Raw genomic sequence first — 18,062 nt, forward strand, 5'->3', positions numbered from 1 at the left:
TATAACATTAGCAGAAAACCCCAAAATTCAGTGAACGCTTTACAAATGTCAGCAGAATCAGACAATGAACACACAAAATAGATGGTGATGGACATGAGTACAGAAACAATATAGAGACCAGTTTGCATGGTCCCACACAAGTGATATATAACCTTTTCAAGACAAGTAATTTAAAGATGAATCCATTAACGATTAAACTGGTCTTGCACCCTAGGGCCAGTTAGACAGTACAGACCATTGTACTACTAATGATGGTAGTCACTGTGAGTTGCAACCCCAAGGGTACACCTGATGTTATGAGATGAACTTCTCACTTGGAAGTGCGGAGATAGTAAATATGTTTTTCTCCTGGAGTCATAGTAAGAAAAACTACTGTTCCTTCAGCCAAATGTAGATTCATTTTAACAAAAAACCAAATAAAACATTCCAGCTTCTACAATGGATGTCAATAATCTTTCCTCTTTCCATAAATTGGGGATAGAACAAGCTTTAGAGCACTGGCCCCAGGATGAGAGGTCTCTGGCCTTGGGTATTTGGCAGCTGTTTCCAGAGTTCTGCTTGATTTCAGATCAGAGAGATTTTGTGATGAATTCCTCCTCTGGTTACACCTATAATCTTTGTGTTGAGGGTATGACTGACATCATAGTTTCAGTCTTTTATGTTTTCAGGCTCAAGTTTGCAAGGCCTCACACTGGGGGGAATGAAGAGTCTGATAATTTTCTGCATAATTGTCTTTTTCTAGGAATTTCACAAGGTTGATCCAGGGTTGCAGGGAAACCTAACGAATTGAGACATCAGGTTTAAGGGGACTTACACACAAGAGAAGAAAACCTAGCATCCACATCTCAAGGACCCTTTGGTCAAAATACCAGACCTCACTGAATTCTCCAATGCTTTATGTCTTCTACTGTGTTTTAGACACCCACAATTTTAAGTCAAAGAAGAGGTTAAATCTACCAAAATATTAAATTGTCACTGGCAGAAATGTCTTCATCCCAGGCTGCCTAAGTTTGTAAATGTATGAGGTGCAGAGCCATGGAGACCACAACCCTGGTACGAGGGTGCGGGACTGCATGAAACAAAAGAGTCCTTCAAATTCAGTAACAACAACTTTAAGTAATCTTTCGTGTTTGTAATGTGGTAGAGTCCAAGTTTATCACAGAGCTGCCAGAATATAAATCTGATATAAACTACTTTGGATTAGATAGCGCAGCAGAAAGAGCTTTACTGGGGTATTGTGACAAGTTTTATGAACTTCTTAAAGAAACAGAACTTGGAAATACTAGCAGTGTTAAGTTATTGCCTTGTGGGCTTGAACACTCAGCACTAAGAAGGAAAGAGGAAAAAAGGTAACAACTTCAGAAAATATAGCAGCACTTGAAACTTATATTAAGGCACGTTTGGTTTTCAATCAGAATTTTAAGTCAGTTGTAGTTAAAGCTGAGTTCTGTGAATCCAGCATGCTCTACCTTCCTCAAATGCAACCATGGGCAATCCTCCCCCTGTTTTTACAAATCCTCAGAGTGATTCTAGTATCACTTCTACTACTCCTTCCTCTGAGGGTCTTTTGCATCTTTTAACATTGGTATGCAAGTACATAAGCAAAAAGAGGTAAAAAGAGCTAGGAACTTGCCATACATCAACTACCAGAGACTACCTGCCTCTGCACGGTACTTTCACACACAGGGACTGCCCAGTAGCCCGAGATGCACCAGCATGGAGAGGAGCAGCCAGGCAGGCAGTTTCAGCTGCTCTGCAGGGACCAAGTTCACAGTTAGCTGCTTGTGTGGCTCTGCTCAGAGCTCTGTCCAGCCCTGGCCTCCACTCTAACCTGCCTGAGTTACTAACGAGTTTCTCTGGTTTTCAGCAAGTAATACATCAGCCAGACCCAGCCCACATAGTTTGAAACAACCTTTCCCATTTGCTGCCTTGGCCCCCCTCGCGCTCAGCAGCTCTGTCAGCATAGCCACTCAGTGCGAGATGGCTGGCCTGCCCTCTATTTCTCTTTTCTTGAGGGCAGTTCACTATCTACAGCCATTCCTTTGAAGATTTTTCTGTCTCATACAGGGATTTACTCCATAAGTTGCACTCCCCCCCTGCACAAACACCTCATATGCCACCCTTCCAAACCTCTCAGCTCCCCCTCCAATGCCTGGGGCATATGCATGCCCCCAAGCAGGCTGTGTATGGGTTGCTGTGATTCCAACATTTTCCTCTTCAGGAATCCCTCATTCTCTCCTACAACAGCATTTTAATGCCCCAACTACCTCCCTTCCCTGAGTAAATGGGTTCTCTAAATGTCACTATCAGGGTTTCTGTGTGCCCCTACACTACTGCTGTAATGGGGTACCCTCAACTCCCTCATATCAGGGTTGCTGTGTCCCCCCCATCCTTTTTCCTTCTAACTTTGGATCTTCATTCTCCTCCAGTTCTGCAGAGGTTGCATACAAGCCCTGTATTTATCTGGTGACAGATCTTTCAGTGTGCTCACACGATAACTTTTCTAGAGTGATAGACAGAGATGAGATAAAGGTATTGGTATGCGAGTGCTATCACCCAGTTGCTTCACCTACAAATGCAGTGGTATCTAAATTATTGTTGCTCCCCTATTTTTCCCCTTTCTGATTTCCTAGTATTTCCACAAGTTAGTGCTGTTCTCTCTCCCAGTAATAATAGGAAGTCTCTGAAATTTTTGCAATTGATCAGATGGAGCACTTATAAATTGTCCTGTTCCATGAAGTCAGAGAGAAATGATGTCCAGATGACCATGCAGCCTCACAAGTTTAGCCTTAAACATTATGAAAATCAAAGGGAACCTTTTGTCATTCCAGCCCTGAACTGAATGAACAGTTATCTGGTGTATGGGATAATCTTCAGTTGGTCTTGGGGAAAAAGAAGGTTTATGTGAGGTTTTCTTGGTGACATCCCAAGTGACTCAAAATAAATCTCAAAATAAAAGGAAAGGTGGATCCGATGGTTTGCATTATTCCCAACCTCCAGACTGAAATGTGGTACTACAGTGAATAATGACTCTCAAAAAAAAAAAAAAAAAAAAGGGAGGAATTGTTCTGCATCTATTAAACTCCAGTGACTCTGAAGAACACCTTCCCTGTTCCTCAGTACAAATATTTTTCTAGGTTTTAGAATGCAGAGAGGGTTCTGAAAATTGAGCTGGTTTTCTGTGCATCAACTGAGTCAGAAGGTGCCATTTCTACATAGCGGCTTTGCAAATATGATTAAAGCCTGAAGCACAATGCTGTGCTCCATGGGACATATCTGACCCACACACTGCCTTTTCAACTCTCCGCTTTTTCTAAATCATGTACATTATGAGTGAATAGGAAGAAAACGTGTAAACAAGAACAAAAAAGGTTGTTGCGAGTTCATTAATTCTGATCACTTAATAAGCTGTAAATTGAAGTGCATGAATTCCATTCTCTTGAACACCAGGATAAATTTGAAGAATCTCTATTGACTTAATTTACACTGATATGCATTAGAATAGTTTCTGGCACATTCAGAATCAAAATAATTATTACAGCAAGATTCAAGACCAGAAGGCACCTAGTTCCCATTTAGATAACTAAATGAGGGCCGGACTTACAAAAGTAGAGAATTCACCACATAAAAAAATAATCTTAATTGTTTTTTAAAGGCAGTGCAGAGGCACAGCCATGGGGCCCAGGCAATTTAGGGCTGCAGGACTGACCTTAAGAAGCAGGGTGATACTTTGCACCTAAATAATGAGAACACAGTGCTGTGCAAAAGAGTGACTACTGTCCTCCGTACCTGCTTCTTACAGCAGACAAAGATGAACTGTATACAAGGAGGCAGAACTATTTGAATAACTTTGTCAAGCCAATATTCAGAGTGGTGCTCATACATTTCAGAGCTTCTTTGCTTACAGGTCCCCTTGGAGGTCACAAGGAATCCAGGAGGATATCTTTCCATGCAAAGACAAGCATTGCTTTGGAATTCTTTACTCTGTGGTTAGGATGCTGTCCATAAAATCTTACACTAGCTTTCTTGGAAGATTAAACACTTGGCCCCTTCCAGGGACCAAAAAGAATCCCTAACATCTTCAGGAACACTTTAAGTTTCTGAAACAATGAGAAAGAAAGACATCATGGTGGGAGAAGGAACCTGAGAAGTCTCAGGAGAAAAAAAAAAAAAAAAAAAAAAAAAAAATCACTGGAGCTGCTCAGCTGCAATGCCATGAAGTTGCCTCTGTCTTCTGCTGCTGCTGGTTTGTCTGCAAGGAAGTCCCAAGAAAGTAGATCTAAAGTGATGCCCTTGAAACATGCAGCTATGACTGTCCGAAAATGATCCAGCGAAATGTCTAGAGAGCTCCTCCTGCCGGCTGTTTTCTTAGCGGTCCGAGCTCTTGCCAATACACCCGATTTTCGGTTTGTCTTTTCAGGAAGTTGGAAATGAAGGGAGGCAAACCTAATGCCACATCTTTCTTATTTGTCGTAGCAATAAACCAGCATGATCCCATAATGTTTCTCGTATCGCTGCCCATTTACTCTCTGGCTTCTCAGACAGATGGAGATGCTGTGTCTAGAAGGCTGCAGCCAATGCTGGGAGTGGGGCAGCGAAGCAGCTGCAGAGGAGCTGGGGGAGCACGAGGAGCAAAGGCAAGCCGGGCTGACGGCGAGGCAGGCAGGGACAGGACCTCAGTGTAAAGATCCACAGTGACCAAGCAAGAAGAGCGGAGCAGGTCCAGTGACAGTAACCACATGTAGCCAGAAGCCCAATGACTGTCAGACAAGCCCCAGGGATGAGCCGGCTCTGAGGCTGAGCCAGAAAGACAAGTCAGGGTCAAGATCAGCAAGGTCCACAGCCAGGCACAGACACCCCTACAGCATACCCCAGACGAGGACCGAGGACAAAGGCAGCTCTGTGCCGTGGCTCCCAAGGGAAGTGGGGAGGCCCCAGCAGGCTTCTCTCAGCTCTTTGGCACACAGCTCTTTTCACAGCACTGTGATCCCAGGTTACACTCCACCATATCAGCGCAGACCTCGAACACAGGCAGCCAAACCTGTAGGACAGGGGGAAGAGGTTGCAGAGTCACCCTGGTACACCCAGGGCCCTGACAACATGCTGCCCAGCATAGTCAGTGAAGAACATAAAAATTATTTGAAGCGCTGACAAAAGAACCTGGGTACAAACATGCCATGGGGGTTGGCAGTGTGAAAGATTGACAGTCTGTACTTCAGCTGTTTCAGGGTCTGGTCAGGAATGACCTTTGCAGGGCACTGTACGCGTGCTTTTGTTTTGCCAGTCTGTTGGGAAACACTTCTTTCTAAACCAGAGTAAATTCAGAAGTGCCACTGGGATGTAATGACAAAACCTCTCCAAGTTTTTCACCTCTAACTTAAAACAGAAAAACACAAATGTAAACTACTCCTGGCTTCCCATAAAAAAATCCATCCACACCACATACTCCTCTGTGATGTTTCAACTGCTCAGTTCTTTGGTTAAGCTATGTCCCAAAAGAAGAAAGCAGACGAGACATACTGGCATCCCATTTCCTACCTCCTCAGTGGTGACATTTGCTATAACTCTGCATTAGCTAGATCTCACAGGTATGTGCGCCAGTCCAAACTCCCAACCCTGCCCGCATGAGGAGGTAAAACATCCTGATGCGACAAAGCTCAAGTGGCAGGTGAGAACTATCTTCAAAAAGGGAGCTTGTCAAATCAACAGGGGGAAGACTAACCCTTTGGAAAAGGGTGACCACGATTATCTTATTGAGTTACAACAGGAAAAATCAGACAGATACAGAGGGGAAGGGAAATGCTGTGAGGTGAGTATCCCAATACTGTTCCCAGCTGGACTGACACCGATACACTGCTTAGATAAAGCTAGTCTGCCCTGCAAAGGCTGCGTGGCTACAGCAGGGAGCAACAGTCTATTGGAAAAAGAACATCTTTTATCAATATTGATAAACAAACATCTCCAGATTATGTAAGCTATTTTGGAAGAAAGTCACATTTACAAGAGGGACCCGTAATTTTGCTGAGATGGCCAAGGATATAAATGTCGCCTTCTGTATAGAGTACTGAATGTATACAGGACTGTTACTAAGTGTGGTTCCTCTGCCAAGCAATTGTATTCCCGTACTTTATATTTCCAGTGTGAAAACTCTAATGAAACATTTTAAACCGAAGCCGTTTCCTTGGAGCTGCCTCTGACCTTCTTTTCCTCCCCTCTCAGCCGAATCTCCCTGCCAGGATGAATTCAGACCTAATGTCTGCTCCTCCCACCAGGCTTTTGGATATGTGACAATATCCTAGTCACTGGGAGCTGTGCCTGCTGGTGTCCATTGTCTTGTGTCCAGTTTGGGAGAGGGCTTTTAAGGAAAAGCCCAGAATGAAATTTATGAAGAGTCCAATGATTTACAGGAATGGCCAACTATGTAGCTAGTTTCTGCACGCATCTATCAGCAACTTGTGAGTCCTTGGCAATTAATTCACAAGGCTCCAGCATAGGAATGGTTCAAGGCTCAAGAAGAAGCTTTTGAAAGTTTAAAAAAAAAAAAAAGTGAAACGATGGACCAGTCTCAAAATACTACAACCCTGTGCATCAGCTAGAGCTGTGGTAGGATACCGGGGGAAGTGTGTGGGGGACTGCCTACCAACCTGCCATGCAGAGCCTGTTACATTCCCTGACAGGCACAAAAAGGGGACACACACTGACCAGAGAGGAGCTGCTGGCTGTGCTCTGTGGAATGCATCTGTTCCATCAGTTCAGCATTGGGCACAGCATGGACGTGCAGTCTGACCACAGCCACTGCTGAGTACAGCCAAGCAACTACATCATGACACTGAGGTCCCAGTACAGTGAAAGGAGATAATGTAGGGTCCAAGAAAGGCACTGCTCGTAATGGAGATGCTGAGTAGGGTGCATTGCCCAGGTGGAACAGGAGTGGGTCTGTGGGACAGGGGATATAGGCCATCAGCCAGGTACAGCAAAGTGCAGCTGATGCAAGGCCCTGCATAATCCAACAATGATGCTCACGGTGTGGTGTGGTACTACCAGAAGGAAAGCAAGTTATGTGCTTTACAATCAGTCATAATCTGTGGGGACATTATATGCCCATACCCTGTAGTGTCATCTGTGTCTCACTTTGTATGATGTTATCTATACTGCCTGCCCTACATAGTTTAGGTACATGAACAAATATGCACCTTGGTAGAAAGTAAAACTGCTTTCTCTGTTAACATCTCCTGTAACCACACTGCAAACAGGGTGCAAAAACCTTTGCAGATATCTATCCAATTCCCACATTAAATCAGTATGTTACTTGACAAATGCTTTCATTTAAAGACCAACTACCTGCTAGGAATTCAAAACTAGGCTTGAGCCCTTTGTCTACAAACTCTTAACTTTTCTTCTTCAGCCCCTTGTCCCCCCTTCCATCAGTGTTCTGCAATTTGCCAGCCTCCTTTATGTCTCAGTTATGTCTGCACAACGTGAGGCAGGCAGACCCATGTGCCCACAAACAGAAAAGCTCCTCCAGCTCACAATAACTCAGCAGGCTTCTCTGATTTTCAGAGGAGACTGCATTACTGTGTGCCCATGTCTGCTGTCAAATTACTGCCTGGACACAGGCTCCATGGCTAACCTCAGCCTTACCCCAAACATGAAACTGTCCCCGAGCCCTCAGAAACATTCATCTTCTCTTGCAACTCTTCTTACAAAGTGGGGTAAACCCGGCTGATGCTTCTAGGAAATAAAGAACACGCTTACCCCTCCAAAGATGGATTATGATTTTATGTCCTCTTTCTGCAACCTAGCGAGAGTGGCTCTGCTCCCTATCATGCATTTAAAACACATCAAAACAGACTGGAAGAGTGGACAGTCCTCCTGAGGTTTCTAAAGGAAAATGGAGATAAAAGCCATAAAAACAATCCTTCACACATAGCAGAGGCTGAAAAGTAAAATCTAAACCTAAGTTCATTTTCCTCTTTAGTGCAAGTTCTGGCAGTCCCAGGACTGTTCTAACTTCTAGCTGCTTGTCATGGCTGTAACATCACAGCACTGAGGAAAAACCCTGAGCACAGTTACTCCAACCTTAGCTGTCTTCCCCTTAAAACCCCCGCCCTGCCTGCCCTACTGTATCCAAGGCTGTGAAAAGACAATAATAATAGGAAGCTATTCCTACAGCTCCTACAAGGGAAACGCTTATTTCCACATCCTGCCTTATTTTAAATACCTGTACATAGGACAGACGGCATGCACAGATCACACACAAACCTGTAATCGAGGCAAGATTTTCTCAAGTCATAGATGTTATTGACTGTAAGTGCAGTTGTCTGTTTCAACCTTCTCCTCGAGGTGTCTCCACCTCCCATTACAATGTCACAGCAAAAGAAGTTCCCTGGTGGTCTGCAAAGAAGCAAAAGAGCAAATGGCAAGACAGAGCTGACATTGTTTATATAACATAAAATTAATTCTAAATCAACAATTCAGAGAGAGTAACATTGTTGTGTAAAAAGTAGACAAAATTAGTTACTTCATTGACAGATGGTGCTACTAACAGCAACATTTTGCATATAAAAAGCACTCTGTACCCCAAATCCTCAAAATGTTTTAGAAAAAGGAATACACGACTATTCTTCAGTGTTTTACAGAAAGAGTGAGGCATAAGGCATTCACAGGGCTTTGTCAAAGTAACTGACAATTTACCACCAGAATGAAGAACAGAATCCAGGCTTCTTAATCCCTGTTACTCAGTTATGTGCATTATTTTAAAGCAGCCCTTGGGTTTACTCATTTTAGTGTAGGTTGGGTAAAAGGGAGCACTAAAGCAGAAACAAACATGTGTTCTACATCTTAAACCAAGATTTTCCTTGTGGAATAGCAATAAGGATACCCTGCAGCCTTAGGTTTTCCATGCAGCAATAAAGCCTTCATCCTCTTGACTGTGCTGGTAGCCAGGATAACCCCCAATCCATATTCTATGCCCAGTGCATGCTGCAGGAGGCAAAGATAACAAAGGCTGTGACAGAACTCCATCAGGGAAGTCCTTTTGGGCCCCATTTCCATCAGCTCATAAAAGGAACAGCCTGGACCCACATGCTGGGCTCTGCTAAGGCTGCTCCAGGCTGCAGCTCTTCATTTGCAAAAGAAATGACCCATTCATTTCTCTCTGACCTCTGCAGACACTTCAGACTGCTGACCTCATCTGCCGATAGTCCCCACCACTACTGTGAGCTTCCTCAAACAGGTGCCCCTGGACTGAAACCTCTGCCTTCCCAGGCAAGCTGAACTAACGCAGCTTCAAGAATCCTGTATCGCGGCTCCTGGGGGGCTGTTTGTGCACAGATTGGGAATGTTCAGCCCTCAAAGCATTTATTTCCTCTCCAGAAAAGCAGAGTCCATATGAAAAGGAGGTGAAGATGAGAGGATGTAATTTTAACTGAGTCAACTGAAGTTAAAAAATATACTTGCTTGTATGTGCATGTGTACTTGACAACACAGATCTCTTCCCTGCAACTACTGACAGCTGCACTTCATATTAGTGTGTGGCTGTACAAGCAAGTCCTGTGGTTCCTGTAGAGAACCCAATGGCTTGTGATTGGGGTGTTCCCATTTCTGCAGTAAATTTCCAGATTCAGTTTTATGTCGACGGATGAAAGGTGACAATGATACTTCAGCAGGGGAATCCATGCATTGCATTGCATTCCAGGAAAAAAGGCACATCTCTTCAGACATGCTCATCACCCACAGCTACCTTGGCATTCGCAGCCTTATTACCAAGAGTATCACAGTCCATATTGACTTTTGTTCTAACAGCTCCATTCTAGGGAGAAGACTATGCCATTTCACAGCTAGGCACAGGGTAGTGAGTCTTCTGTCAAAGGTCACACAGGCTGAACTGCGAATTCAGTGCTGGCTTTAAGTCCAAGTTCAGAGCCCTGCTCACTGGACTAATCTCTAGACAATAACATTTTTCTACTTGGCAGAGAGGTTGGAGTTTTCAGGTATGTCTGGAAGGATACTGAGGTCCTCAGATGGAGTCACAGATATACGCAGCACAGGCTAACATAATTTTTCAATAAAAGTGGCATAAAAATAAAGCAAACTAGGTCAATTCTTCCATCGGTCTCCAAAGAACACCCAATTATCAGAATGAACATAACCATCTTTAATAGCTGGTTTGGAAGCTGAACTGTTTGTTCCAAGTGCCACATACACACCAGCTCTTGCTACTGGCAGAAGAGGCCTGTGAATCAGAGCCTGAAGTCTGATGCAAGAGAAACTTGGGCGTCTCAAGCTGCTTTCCCCAGCAGAGAACAACCCTATTAGTTTGAGAAAGTCCCCTGCCTGCTTTCTCTCTGAGTAATTAAGAGTGAAATCCTCCTCTCTGTGACCCCAATGCTCTCAGCCTAGGCTGATTTACACATGAAAGGAACCCTCTGAGGGGCTTTCTCCCTTTCACATTCACAACCAGGCAGGACCTATAAATAAAACCTTTCTGAAAACAGGAGCTTTCAAAAAGGTCTGTGTATGTGCGCAAATGTATACGACAGAAAGGGAATGGATGTGGGCACTTGAGAATGCGTGTGTGTTTGCATGCATATGTGAAGAGCGGGTGAGAAGAATGTGCATTCATACACCAGCCCGCATGCAAACAAGTGTACTCGGAAAAGCATCTACATGGATGCGTGAGTGTGCACAGGTAGTTGGGAGCACTTACAGGAGCGAGAGGGCATGTCCAGGCTGATTTCCAGCTAGCAGGGTTCCAGGGGATGTTCACCCAAGTCAGCTGAGTCACTCTAGAGTTACACATGAAAAAAATGAGAGCAGATTTAGACCCAACTGTGCATATGGAAGTATGCTTGTGATGCACTTTCCCTCCTCAAAGCAGTAAAGTACTTGCAGAACAAAACACTAGTGTTTTACATTGCTTTGGATATAATGTGGGAGGTAACAGAGAATCAGGTCTCATGGCACATGTTCCTATGGCTTTGACAGAAGGTAAGATTTTTTAAAATCTGCATCTTCTCAGCAGCCTGGGACAGAGAGAACAGTGCTGCATTTCCCAGGGCTGTCACTGTTCAAAAGTAATTTTTACAGTTTGTTGGAACACAAAACCCCTCAAAGCTTGAAAAATAAACAATGGGACTGATGCCATGAAAATGAAGGTCAGAAAATCAAAAAGACTATGACTGCTTTTACAGTAGCTTATAAACACAAAAATGCCTAGATAGATATGAATCTGTACTCTCCCTCCCCCGCTGTCCTGTTCATTCACGTGTCTATGCAGTCAGGATATTTCCCCTTCCATGAGGCCTAAGAAGGACCCTACACAGCTTCCAGGAAACTGGCAGTTAGTGTGACCCTGCCCTAATACAAAACAGGTGACACAGGCTCTGAGCCAAGCCAGGACAGACTGCAGGGTTTCATAAAGCAGGTACTGGTCTGTGAGTCTTTGCCCCCATAAGAGGAGGCTTTTTAAGACCTGGCTACAACGTGATAATTTGAGAACTGCAAACTATTTTACTCCACTACGCCTGACCAGCTCAATCATTTGCTTACTGAAACCGCATCCATGCTCTATGTTAATGGCAGCAGTTGGGCTATACGTGCACTAGCACCACTGGAGCTGCACCACTGCTCGGTGGGAGACTCCAGGGTGCAAGGCAGGGAGCCAGGAGGGGTGCTGCACCCTGCACCGTCCTGACTTCATCACCGCTAATTGCAGCTCTTAGATCTCTCCCCTACCCAATTCCTATACAAACACGTAGAAGAACCAGGCAGAGAAAGGCACAAAGCAGGAGCCATAAGGAGCGCAAAGCCTCACAGAAGTGCACAAAGTGCAAAATGTCTTTTCTGCCAGTTCAAAAAACTCTTCCCAGCTCCTTGCACTAGGCAGGAGGGTGTGAGCAGGGATGCAGAGCTCCCCTCCTACTGAGCTCGCAGCTAAAGCCCTCCCCCAGTTCCCAGGGTCTTCAAATGAAGATTTGCATAGTACTTCCAGATCATTCCCGAGAGAAGGGACAATGGCTCTCTCAACGCCCTCTTTCCCCCTCCCTCCTTCACTTACAAAGCTGATAAAGCCCTGGTGAAAAGGGGAACAAAGGATTTACAGATGGCAGAATATTGATTTCTGCAGTTCCAGGACTACAGGGAGAAGATGAAGAACCCCCCAGAAACTCTGTGAAGTTTGAGACGCAGGCGCTATCTCTGCAGCACGAACTCCGCGTTTGTTAAGACAGTATCTGATGGAGGAAACATTGCTATTTGAAAGGGACGAGCAGGTCCCCGAAAACTTGAAAATGCACGGAGATGAGATTACACTCTGAAATCCCAGTGAACACTTTGTTGTTCTCAAACCTCCTAAACGGAGAGGCACTTCCAGTGAAAGCAGTTTGCCACCAGGCGGGCCAGTCCGGCATTGCTCTGAGAGCCTTCGGCCCCAGCTGATGGTATCGAAGGCTTTTATAAATCGTATCTCATCAGTGATTCATGCCGTTATCCGTGTCCTCTTCTCCCCGCTATCCACCACTGCGGCTAGGAAAAAAAAGAAAGGTGAAAGATGAGTCTTTGGAAAATGGCCTTTGATTCTGAATTACAGTGGAACCTCCCTATCTCAAAACTCACTTTTAGGGCCATTACCTGAAGGCTACAGCTTCCTGCCTCCAGAAGCATTTCTGTGCTTAGTACGTATAAATCCAAGCTTTCTTTTGTGCTACAAACATTCTTTTTAAGCTTAGCAAGTCAACTCCATCTCTACTGAACACCAGCTTGCTGCAATCGTTCAAATTTTGCTAAACTGAACAGCGATATGATCCAAAGTGTTCAAATCGGGTGCTGCGTGTCCCTGCTGCATTCGCAACAGGAGACGTTTACTGTCAGATTACAGGAGTTCTGTCCTAACCTCCACCTGTCCCACCACCACACTGAAAACAGCTTTCTCAAAGTGACTGGCTACCGGCACTCCCCCCCCCCCCCCCCCCCTTTTCCCAACTTTGTAGCATTTCTGCACTCAGAAAGCTGCCAGGATGCTGGATCTTTTGGAAAAATGTACATGTTGAAACTTCCTCAAAATGTTGGATTTAGGACTGGATTTTTAAAGGTGATGAACTAGTTTCTAAATCAAGCTATAGGCCCTCAAATAGGTCAGCTTTGGAAAAACTCACATGAAGTCCTTTCCACACAGCAGTAGCACATACCAGTGAGTGCAAGAGGGGGTTCCCACACCACAGGTCAATAATCCAGACAGAGCTACTGAGCCAGTGGCAGAGTTGACTGTTCATTCCCCGATATGTTCCCCGCACCTTTGTAAAAACACAGGCTGTCAGGATGAGAGCAATCATCACAGTGACAACACCATTACATATGGCACAGTTAAACATATTTCATACAACTATATCAAAACATTCTTCACAATACTTTATAAAATATCTAGGTTTCTTCAAATACCTGTCTGTCTTATCTCAATGAGAAGACATTTTTCACACAGAATCTTTTGTGTCTTCTAGCAGTAACTCCCAGTTTACACCACATTTAAAGAAGAAGTGAATCAGACCCATTAGACTCCTGACACACCTAATACAGAGATTAATCACAGCTGTTGGGATGATAAAGCCTAAGAAAGTCCCATCTTAAATCAGTGTAACTCAGACTGTAATGCAACTGCCACCATGCTCAGGTTCAGGACAGACTCGAACCCCATTTTCAGTTGCTCTCCACCAGCCCCTTGGGTGGAAGAAGTGCTCACAAGGAACTTCCTTTAGCCTGGAGCAGCTGTGCCAAGAGTTGCCACTACTACGTACTGCTCTCTGTGAGCATTTTATTCTGTGAAGAGCATTTTCAAGACTGTCAGAGGAGTGGAGGTGTCAGGGAGAACTAGGGAGAAGCACACCTTGGCTGCTCTCACCCCCTGTGAACACTTGCACGTTGTCTTTTGAGGCTTCTGCAGCAGCACAGCTCACAAATTCTTTTTATTTTAGAGTACCACTTTATGCTTCTTTCCTCATCCTAGAAAAAGTTTGCTTCCTGTTTTGCTGATCCTTTTTTGTTTTCTCTCCTTTGTAAACATTAGTGGCTGTGGCTTACTTAGAGTTCTTTTTGCTACAAACAAGAGTAGTTTTGTTTATGTAGCTCCTGCTATAAAAACAATACCATAATTTGCTTTAGGATACAGAACTTAATCTTGATTTCATCACTTAAATAGTATACAAATAATTCTTGTATCTTCTGTTCCCAAGAAAAGTCACATGCAAACTCGTTTTTAAAAGTCTGATATTACACATCTTATAACCCTGAATCCAAAGGATGCAGGTGGAGAAAGGCAAAATCCACCTCCAATGTGGACAAGAACTTCATGACATAACGTTCCCAACCTCATGCAGCAAGGCAGGTGCGCATGCACATGGTGACACACACGGTGAGCTGCAGTGGTTTCACGTCTGTACTGTACAAAACGCATCATGTCAATTAAGACAGACCACTTCTGTAGCTACACACAATGCTACCAGGGAATAACCTCTCCTTTCATCATGGAAGCAAGACTGTTCTTAAAATGATTTATTAAATGAAATCATATGAAAGCAAATTACTGGAAGAGGTAATTGTGATTTAAAAAAATAAAGAGAATAAACCCCAAAGTGCTTATTAACAGTTTACACTGCAAAGATACAGTAAACATAAACAACTGAGCAATATTTTTATGCCAAGGTATGTTTCACAACAGCCTTCCAAGATCCTGGCCATCTTACCATCCCTATATGCTACACAGTAAACTTGGACACGAGCCCTGCTCCAGGTGAAAAAGGGAAAAGAAATCACACTCCCCAGCAGCAAACATAGCTCCCTACCGTGTAACAACCATGCTGTAACAGCAACTCAGCCACACTATGTGCTTTGGTCTTGCCAACAGAAAAGCAATCAGTTTCGTGGGACCAAGGTGAAGTGTGAGCCTGTACTACCCCTGGCCACTGTGTAATAACATCATCCCAAACTGGGACGGAGCTTTTGCACTTTCCTTCAGCTCCTCTTCATCTTTCACAGATGCCTACTTCATGAGACATACAAATCTCCTCCTCCCACAAACAAACATACCTCATTAGGAGGAAAATACAATTCCTTCAGCATCATTTGTTCACAGACCAGACCACACCACACCGCCCCTTCCTGAAAGCCCCATTTCTGCTTTCCCACTGTCTGTTTCAGTCTCTACATCCACTACAAGAGCCCTCTCATTTTACTGCAGGGTTTTAAGTGTTTGAAAATGTACTCTCCATCTACATGGCTTCTACCAAAGGTCAAACAGCCAACTACCAGGCTCCAGTAAAGAATTATAGTAAAATAGGATCTAGATATTTGCAAATTAATTATGATTTTTTTTTTCTGGAGATCTTGTGTTTATTCAAGTGACGTTATTATTTCAGCAGAATCATCCCAGAAATCCACATAATTAAACATACATCAGTGGTTACAAAAATGCATTTCATTAATGACAAACATATTTTTACTGTTATAATTGAAACAGTTTTTATATTGCAGCAATGGGATTGGTCCCTAATGTGAAAAAGTGACATTAACAAATACAACAGCTCTTCTCTGTTGTTGCATAAAAGAAACTCAAATAGAGCTGTGCAATCACTTCACTGCCAGGAAATTCTACATAGGATGCCAGAGCTGCCTCCTAGGCCACCTACACCAAACACACCATCTCTGAAACTCACTCATGGACATCCACCCTGGGAGACATCCCTCCCCAACCTTCTCTGTCCACAATGCCATAGATCAGCACATGTCCTTCTGCTCTGGAGAGCCATGTGGCCACAGGTCCCACTCAGTGTTGCCCTTCAACACCCAGTGAAGCCAGTACAGACCACTGCCAGCCACCCCACTGCAGACCCCCTCTCTGTGCCCCAGCCTGACAGCCCCTGTACCCCTCTGCAGCCCCCCAGGACACCGGGCTCCTTCGCTCCTGCTCCCCTCCCGGCTGCCCCAGCTCTAGACTAGACCAGCCCTGCTCGAGGAGCCCTTCGGCCCCCTCACGCCTGAGATGTCCCCAGCGCTCTCCCACACCCTGCCTGTCCTCACAGCATTCCCCAAGCCTCGCCTTCCACCCCTCAACACCAAAATGGCGCCGATTCCCCCTTTTAGCGACACACCGCGACGCCTACGTCACTAACGGTTCCTCCCCCTCCCCCGCCCCAATAACGGCGCATGCGCAGCACGGCGGCCTCAGCGCGCTGCCCTGCAAGGTCAGGCTCGCGGTGGGCGCGGAGTGCGCATGCTCAGAGCCGGCGGGCGGCGGCGCGCGCAGCCGCTGTGTCCCCTGCCGGCCGCCGTAGATTCCGGTTCCGGTGGGCGCCCGGGGACGCTGAGGAGATGGCGGCGCTCGGAACGGTCTCCCGGCTGCTGCTCGGCGCCGCCGCCCCGCGCTCCCTGCCAGGGCGGAGCATGTCGGCCGCGGCCCACGAGGCCGGCGGAGGTAACGGGGCTCTTCGGGGCGAGGGCGTAGCCGGGGCCCGCGGACGGCGCACCGCTGCCCTTGACAGCCGCTGCCCTTTGCGGCGAGCGGGGCTGCGCCGCGGAACCGGGGCGCTCGGCAGGCCCCGGCGGTGTGAGTCCTGGCGAGGGGCGGCAGTCTCCCCGGAGGAGCTGTGGCTCGAACCGCGAGCCAGGATCCCCCCAAGAGCGGGGAGCTCTCTCTTCCCCCGGTAAAAACGGGGAGGGAGACCCGCGCGCTGGGGAGGGACGTGGAGTGTAATTCCTCGTTAACGTACTAATTGCATTTAACGTGCTCTCAGGTCACTAACGCTAATGGAAAGGGTGGCTATTGTTCTAATTCCTGTAACGCTTCCTACTAGCCCGCCTGTGGAAGCTCTTGACCTTTGTCGTGGCTCTGCCCGGGGTTGGCGTTTGCATGCTGAACTGCTACCTGAAAGGACAGCACGAGCGTGAGAGACCCGAGTTTGTTCCTTACGCTCACCTCCGGATCAGGACCAAGGTACGTTCACCTGCTCTGTTGAAAGGCCCTCTTTTTTTCCTGTGATTGCAGAGCTTCATCTGGGATTACTACAGAGTCTCTTGCTTTCTTGTCTGCTACGTGAGGTGCTGCGTATGTAGCCATGATCTTAACTTGTGCCTTTGTTTCTGAGGCAGCAGAAGAGCTTCTCATAGCTCAGATGAAGTACCCATAGTACTCACAGGCCTTCCCACCCCCAAGTAATCCTGCTGATGTCTTGCTGAAAAACATTTCAGCCCTAGAGCTGCTGTACTTACCTTGAACTAATACAGATCTAAAAGCTAACAGAGGAGATCCCAAATTCTCAAAACTGGGGTCCTCACAGTAGAGCACAGTTGATGTTTAAGCAAGAGCAAAGATCTTGTCACCTAGACACTGTGGCTCCCAGCTAAGGGAGACTGTTTTCTAACTCTTGCTTCCTACAGCCCAGGAACAGATGCCGAGTTGCTTAATTCATCAGCCCGTCACGCTGGGTGATCTTTGAGTCCACATTGCTGTTGATTTCTTGTGCTGTAGAGATCGCTCAGTTAGCTGCCACTGGCTTATTTTCTTTCTTCTTTCAACAGCCTTTCCCCTGGGGCGATGGGAACAAAACTCTATTCCACAATCCCCATGTTAACGCTCTCCCAACCGGTTATGAAGATGAAAAGTAAGATTCTGACCACAGCCAGAACTTTGGCTCTTCCCGTCTTGGACCAGCATGTTGTATGGGAACCATCGTTTAGGGAACCATCATTTAAGAAACTCACATTCCTTCCACGATGAAGCTGAATGGCGTTGTGGCCTCTGTCTGTACTTGTGTAGAGGTCCTTTAAATAAACAACTCTAAACTCGAATTTAGGATCCGACTCTTTTGTTAATCTGAATACTTAGAAGTTCTTTAGTTTGGTGTTTGCTTAAAACATTGAGGCTTCCCACAGGATACGGCGCAGGAGCAAAGGGGTTTGACTGCCTGAATTAATACCTGCTCCCGAACCTGATAACGCTAACAACAGGAACGCATTCAGCATAGGACATTACTCAATTTCATATTCTTCATGTCTGGTTTCACTGTCACTGTCAG

The 18,062-nt window shown here is 45.6% G+C and overlaps 2 protein-coding genes and 1 long non-coding RNA gene across 3 annotated transcripts in view; 2 read left to right on the forward strand and 1 right to left on the reverse strand.

Moving 5' to 3' along the window:
- The window catches only part of PRKAB1 (protein kinase AMP-activated non-catalytic subunit beta 1), a 423,514-nt gene that overhangs the window by 374,712 nt on the left and 30,740 nt on the right, over nucleotides 1–18,062 (forward strand). The gene's annotated exons all lie outside the window — the stretch shown is intronic.
- LOC142416548 (uncharacterized) lies at nucleotides 4,238–12,460 on the reverse strand. Its single transcript, XR_012777743.1, has 4 exons — nucleotides 12,349–12,460; nucleotides 10,709–10,787; nucleotides 8,263–8,394; nucleotides 4,238–5,041 (listed from the first exon to the last, which is right to left on the reverse strand). It is a non-coding gene; the product is annotated as an uncharacterized LOC142416548 (long non-coding RNA).
- COX6A1 (cytochrome c oxidase subunit 6A1) lies at nucleotides 16,302–17,835 on the forward strand. The gene is made up of 3 exons (XM_075515801.1): nucleotides 16,302–16,462; nucleotides 16,842–16,981; nucleotides 17,566–17,835. The coding sequence occupies exons 1-3, from the start codon at nucleotides 16,360–16,362 to the stop codon at nucleotides 17,650–17,652; spliced, it is 330 nt and encodes a 109-aa protein (XP_075371916.1). The 5' UTR covers nucleotides 16,302–16,359; the 3' UTR covers nucleotides 17,653–17,835.

This window comes from Mycteria americana, chromosome 13 (genome assembly GCF_035582795.1).
Source record: "Mycteria americana isolate JAX WOST 10 ecotype Jacksonville Zoo and Gardens chromosome 13, USCA_MyAme_1.0, whole genome shotgun sequence".
NCBI classification, from domain to species: Eukaryota; Metazoa; Chordata; class Aves; order Ciconiiformes; family Ciconiidae; genus Mycteria; species Mycteria americana.

Excerpts from the sequence above, each read along its gene's own strand:
- COX6A1 (XM_075515801.1), top strand. The coding sequence starts at position 16,360 with ATGGCGGCGCTCGGAACGGTCTCCCGGCTGCTGCTCGGCGCCGCCGCC. Across the intron at positions 16,463-16,841 it reads GGCCCACGAGGCCGGCGGAG|CCCGCCTGTGGAAGCTCTTG; the intron begins GTAACGGGGCTC and ends GCTTCCTACTAG. Across the intron at positions 16,982-17,565 it reads ACCTCCGGATCAGGACCAAG|CCTTTCCCCTGGGGCGATGG; the intron begins GTACGTTCACCT and ends TTCTTTCAACAG.